Genomic DNA, 6,245 nt, shown 5'->3' on the forward strand with positions numbered 1-6,245 from the left:
CTGCTGGGGACACCCCTTCTCCCGGTGAGAATACCCGGGCCTCTGTCATTTGGAGGAAACCGAGGATTCCCAAAAGCCTGCGTCGTGCTTTGACGTCTGACGGGCACCCAACGGCAGCTGCAGACCGTGCGTGTCCCCCGCGCTCACACATACCGTGTGTTCAGGCCGGGCAGTGAAGCGGAGCGAGACACCACCCGCGAGACAGACGGATACCATCCTCCAGGTCACACTAGTAGTGTATTTATTGGAGTATCTCACATGCAGGAACCAAAGTAGAGATGATTTCTGGAGCAAGTTAAACAATGGCAGATTAATACAGTTGTATCGTCCTTAACGTAAACACTTCCTACATGAATACAGCAACATTTTAGTGTTGGGTTTCTTTGCTTTTTGTGTGTTTTGTTTCTCTTTACATAGTCAATCTCTTTAAACAGTTATGTCCCCCTTCTCCCCCTACCCCATTCCCAAACAAAAAAATATCCAGTATCTTCAGTAAATAAATATTATCCACTTTTATCTGGAAAGCCTACGGCTGTAATATACAGAGAAGCTATTACACAGGTTACATTTGTAGGGTTAACGATAGCTCATAATAACATGTACAGAATGAGGAGCTCGTACTCATAAAAACACAGAGCAGGGTGGGAAGTTCGGCGTAGGTTTGCTGTGGGCTAAAGAGAACCAGCACCGGAGGTTGGCGCGGCTCGAAAGCCAGCCAGCTCTCGGCGAAACGCAACCTCGCCTCTCTCCTGGATGGAGGAGCAACCTGCTGCCGGTGCCCGGGGCACGGTGCGGGGAGGCTGGGGCTGGCAGCCTGGGGACGGAGCACGCAGGCGCAGCCCGCTCCGGAGGCTGCGGTTTGGGATGGGAGGGATGAGTGGAAGGTGCTGCGCCGGCACCAGCAACGCCTCTGGGTGCCTGGCAAGGGGAGTCCTGCCTCCTCTCCTCTGCTGGTGGGCAAGGGCGGGTGGGTGCCCCCAGCAGCTGAAGGGTTACCTCCAGGAAGGCTGTAAATCCACTCACTGATTGCCTGCTTCATTATTTCCATAAAAATAACTGTCCTGAGCTGTTTTTTTCCAGGGTAGGCTCCGCAAGCCTTGCGGTTAGCATTTAGGAGGTAAACAATGACTGAGCTGGATGAGGCTGGCCTGGGGACGGAGATAGCACAGGCAGTTCCCACTCCACAGGACTCCCAGCAGCCGCAAGAGACCCGACAACTCATCGGACGAGAAAGACCGTTGAAAATGCTGCTGTGTTTGCTCTCCTGGTCTGCGTGTCCTGTCCTCATGGGTGAAAGCAGGAGAGCACTGAATAGAGAGGAACAGGGACAGGCTGCGTTGGCCGGGGTGCCGGGGGAGCGTGGGCCCAGCTCCTGCGGCAGCTTACGGCGGGGGACCATCACCCCTGCCCTGGGTCTGAAACCACCGCCTGGATCTGTTCTTCCACCACTGGAGGGAAACATCTCGCCACCACAGCCAGCTCTGCCGAGTCCTCCATTTAAAAGTGGAAACAGCCAACGTATCCCATAAAAAAAGGCCAAACGAAGTCAAACGAACGGAAGGCCCCACTAAAATCCTTCTTCAGCTTGGAGGTGTAAAAACAGCCCTGGAAATGGCAGAGCTGATTTGATCAGCACATTTCAGAGACGGAGGCTGTGATAATCGGAAGGGGAAAGGTATGTTGGAGGCTACGCGAGGGTCCCGGTGAGGACCAGTCTCTGCATTTATGCTGTTCCCTTTAAGAGACACCGTGCTACGTTTTTATGAGCAATTCTCCTATGAGCCTTACCTACATACTAAACACCCTAAACGTCTGTACAGCACATTGTTACCTATTACACCTGCCAAAGATGCAGCTGAAATCTACACATAACAATTAAAAAACCCGAAAGGATATATTTAAATAGAAACCATTCATTTCTTACATCTCAGCACATGAAGGGTTAACAGAAGAGGTTAAAAAACACACTGGAAAGAAAATATATTGACAAAATAAATATTTTAACCTAGAATAGGGTATGATTAGAACTTACAAAGGACCCCGATAATAATTTAGTGTCATTGAGTGTCGAGTTGTGATTCCTAATATGCCTAGAAAGCCTTGGGATGTTATTTCTTATGGAAAGTGGATCAGGCTGCAGCTCCATCCCTCTTCTCGCAAGTGCCGGAGCCACGCAAGTCCTCTGCCCACTTGCACAGAGGAAGCACTTAGAGTGAAAGCGAAGGAAGAATAAATTGAGAGGTCGGTCTTCTGAAGTGAAAAACCCCTTCCCTTCCCTCAAACAGTTTCCACCGCTCAGGTTTTCTGCAGACCACAAGAGGACGGGGGAGATGAGAGATCCTGATACAGGACATTAGGGAAGCTTTAGCGTAGCTCTTACATTTGTTCAAGAAGGTTTGGGCTAAACCACCCGTTCTGCCGCACGCTCTGTCCCCTTCGGTGCTTCCAGCCCCCTCGTGCTCAGCCCGCCAGAGCCAGGTCTGGTGGATTCGGGCCCCAAATTTAACTGACGGCAGGGCTGCGCTTTTACCAGACCCATCAGGGGTCCCACCAAAAGGACGTTTAGCCATTGCCCCAGGCTGAGCACACACCTCCCAAGGAAGGCATCTCCTGAGCGCTGCCCTGCTCCCAGCAAAGCCACCGCTTGTGCCGACGGCACCTGCCACCCCCTGCAAACAGTGCCCCCGCTTTCCAGCAGATAACGCGGGGTGTCAGTGGGGACCACGGAGTGCCTGAGGTTGCAAGCACAGAAAAGAGTCCCTTGAGTTGTGCCAACACGTGCGCCTTATCTCCCCTCAGCCCCAGCCTTCTTGTTTCATCTCTTTTCCTCCCCAGTCGGAGGGAGCAGTCACTGACAGCTCTGCAAGATCTTCCAGAAAGAGACCAAATTCTCTCTAAAGCAACAACTTGGAAGTCCCAGGACAGATTTAGCACGACAGAAAGAAGCAGCGTTAACAGCACATACACACACACCCCCCCTTTTGCTAAGGGGTGGGGGAAGAAGGGCCAGCAAATCCGCAGCAGCGGGACTCTGCAGGGGGGCTCGGTGACAGCACTGGTGATATCCTTGCCACTCTGCACCATTTGACAACGTCCCCATGCTTGAGCCAATGTGATTATCTCCTCCAGCTTGGCAGGAAAGCTGGATTAACATGCTTAGAATCACCTGATGTGGCCATTTACAGGGTCAATGTGTTTTAAGGATTTAGAAGAGAAAAAACACACTTAAAACACCCACGGAGCTTTTTGCATTGACAGGAATACCAACAATTCATTCTGTGCTGGCAAGGCCGCCCAGGCCATCACCAGACACCGTCTGAAATCAAATCAGCATCACAACAGAAGTTTCCTCAGGTTTCTGGGAGCTGGTGGCCACATCTGACGTGTTGCAGAAAGGCGGGGTCTGGCAGGAGCTGGCAGCGGGGTGTCTGGCAGCCGGTATCTGAGCATTGGGCTCCCCTCGTGTTAAGCAGCGAGGGCAGTAGGAGAGAGCAGCAGTGCATACATGCAACCAAGGCAGACTGTCCTGGCAATTTCCATTAGCCACAGAGAAGATGAAATGGAGAGAAACCCTCTGCAGACCCACACGGAAGGGCTTCAACTGGGGAAAGGGCCAGCAAGTGGGGAGAAGAGGCAGCTTGATCCCCAAGCTATCTCCATCCTTACACTGATTTTCCTCATCCACTTGCAAGCCATGCTACTTTCTGCACAGCGCAGAGCTGACAGGGAGCAGCGAGCTACGGAGCAGCGACGAGGTGCCAAGTCAGCACCGGGGGGTGGCAGGGCAGCCTTGTCTGGGCCCAGCTACATACGGAGGGATCCTGGCAGAGGATGCAGGCAGGGCAGGACAGAGGAGAGGATGAGCAGGGACAACGCACAGTGACATCTGACCTGGGACGGCCTGGAAATCCTGCGCACAACGACACTTGCCTCTGAAGATTAATGTGACTGCTCTCAAAGACCATCAGTGCTGCAATCGGGCCATTTGGTAAAAGGTTTTATGTGTCACAACCTACCAAAGCATGGCATACCCTAGAGAGTATGTTACAAGCTGAAATAACTATGCTCAGATAAAAGCTTCTATCACTTTCACATCGGCTGTTTATAGCACAGCTTCTTGGTCTAGAACAACTTCTGAGAGAGCTCGACACACATCAGTGTCCTGGGAAGCTCAGACATGCCAAGTCAGAACAAAGTGGCCGGTTGCCTACGACAATGAGCGCCCCGAGAAAGGGGCTGGAGCGCTGCTGCCTGCACGGGCGTTCATCTGATAAAGCACCTCTGTCAGGACAGGAGATTCTCCCTGCCACGCAGCGTTCAGCTCTCTCTTTGATCCTGCCATCTTGAGCCACTGGCTTCCTACCAAGGAACATGCTGGGGGTTGCAGCAATGGCTGGAGCTGCCTGCTCCAGCTCTGCTTGTCAGCCCAGCAAGGCAGGCACACATGCTGGAATTCCTTCTGGCAGCTCCAGCAGGAGCAGCACTCTCGGCCGTGCCTCTGGCAAGCAAGGGAATATGCTTGTTTGCAAAGACAGGAGGGAGACTGCAGCCCCGTAGGAGCTGGGAGTTAATAAAGGGGCAGAGGTATCGAAGGACACTCCAAAAACTACAAATAGCACGCCCACAATCATCCAACACTTTCTCAGGCCCAAACCTAGAAGGAAATGAGGAGTTTCACCTCCAGCACAGGCAGGCATGGCCAATCCCTCCACGGTAACCATCTCCCTCAGCATTTTCGTACAAGCCTCTGTGAGGTTTGCCTCTTTTTCTCATACCTACCACCAAGAACCAGCATGTCTATCCTACCAGGCATGGCAGGGAATCCAGGAACCTCAGTTCACACCCAGTCCATGAGCAAGTCCCATCCATCTGCATGGATGCAAATTACAACAGCTGAGACAAATGCAGAGCTCTACAGTCACTGAAGAAGGAATCTAAGGTAAGGAAAAAATAACCTAGCTATTTTAAAAGGCAAACACACTAGAAAAAATCCTCATGTGAGAATGCTCTCCCAAAGAGCAAAATGCTTCATGCGCTAACGTTACAGCATCCATTTAGCTCAGCGTTTTTCATTCTTGTCAACTGCCAGAGCTACTGGACACGGCCAACAGACTGCTTTCAAATTAGAGCAAGCCCAGATAAAACACAAGGAAAAAAATGCCCTGTGAGATTTAGAATATGAAATGCCGCACAAAGTGGGGAAAAGCGACCACCATATGGTACCGGGAGATGTGTGAGTGGGAGAGTAAAGGATTTTAACTTGTGAAGCACATGTTGAAAGGGGAACAGTTGTTCCTTGCTGTCGAATCCGACACGAAAGCCAATACATTAACATTTTATCTAAAAATAAAGACACACTCCTCCTGAACATTCCAGCTCAGTCAATTACATGCTGATCGACAGAGCAGTCTACTTGGCAGGACCTGCCTACAGAAGAAGATGATCCCTACACAAATTGAAGGGCAAGGCTGCTCTCTCCCCTCCGGGCTTTTGTTTCAACACAGTGTGACGTACTCATGCATTCTAAAGGGGTTTTCAGCATCAAGAGCCGTTTTTGTGCAGCTGGGATAGGAAAGAGGGGATTAAGCGAGTGCTGGAGAATCGTGGTCTGGCAGGAATAGTGTTGGACCTAAATAGAAAGAGTCAGCTTGTGGGGGTGGATTGTTTGGGGAGGGGGGGGAAGGAGAAGCAATCTATGAAATCGGGGGGAAGGGGGTCGTTGTTAGCCAAGTACTGTGGGAGGACAAAGTGGCCGTACAGCGACATTCGCCTGCAGAGCACAGGGGTGGGAGGGCGGCTAAGAGCAATCTTCACAGTGCAAAGAGGGCATCCTCCGAGCGCTCTTGCTTTTTCCTGCTGGAAGGATTTGTCGGAGGGGTGGGGGCTTCCAGGGGAGGGGATGGCAGATTGGGAACCATCTCCGCCGCTTTGGCTCGCTCTTCTAAAAATTTGTCAAACTCTGCAATGCAAAAAAAGAAGGAAGACAGGTAAGAACTGGGGCGGTACGTTTAGCCCTGGGGACAGAGGTTAGCGGGGTCTGAAATTCCGGCATCTGGTGTCCTGTCGGGCTGTGTTCGCAGGCACACATACTTGTACAGCCTGACTTCCTCAGGAAAGGGCACAGACGTCCTTTGAGACACCCTCGCTCAGGCAGCAGAGGGAATCAAACCCACGCTACGCCATCGGCCATGACAGAAGCAGGGAAACATCATTCCAAAGGGCTGAGCAGCTCCGGGATGCATTCC

General features: G+C 51.8%; 1 protein-coding gene across 2 annotated transcripts in view; it reads right to left on the bottom strand.

Moving 5' to 3' along the window:
• Nucleotides 1–218: 218 nt before the first annotated feature.
• The window catches only part of TOM1L2 (target of myb1-like 2 (chicken)), a 58,374-nt gene continuing 52,347 nt past the window's right edge, over nt 219–6,245 (bottom strand). For both annotated transcript variants that reach the window (XM_009321406.1, XM_009321405.1), the window contains one exon: nt 219–5,959. In XM_009321406.1, coding sequence (XP_009319681.1) covers nt 5,811–5,959 — 149 coding nt within the window. In that variant the 3' untranslated portion in view covers nt 219–5,810. The remainder of the gene's footprint in view (nt 5,960–6,245) is intronic.

Source organism: Pygoscelis adeliae, unplaced genomic scaffold (assembly GCF_000699105.1).
Source record: "Pygoscelis adeliae isolate BGI_AS28 unplaced genomic scaffold, ASM69910v1 Scaffold543, whole genome shotgun sequence".
In the NCBI taxonomy this organism is placed as follows: domain Eukaryota; kingdom Metazoa; phylum Chordata; class Aves; order Sphenisciformes; family Spheniscidae; genus Pygoscelis; species Pygoscelis adeliae.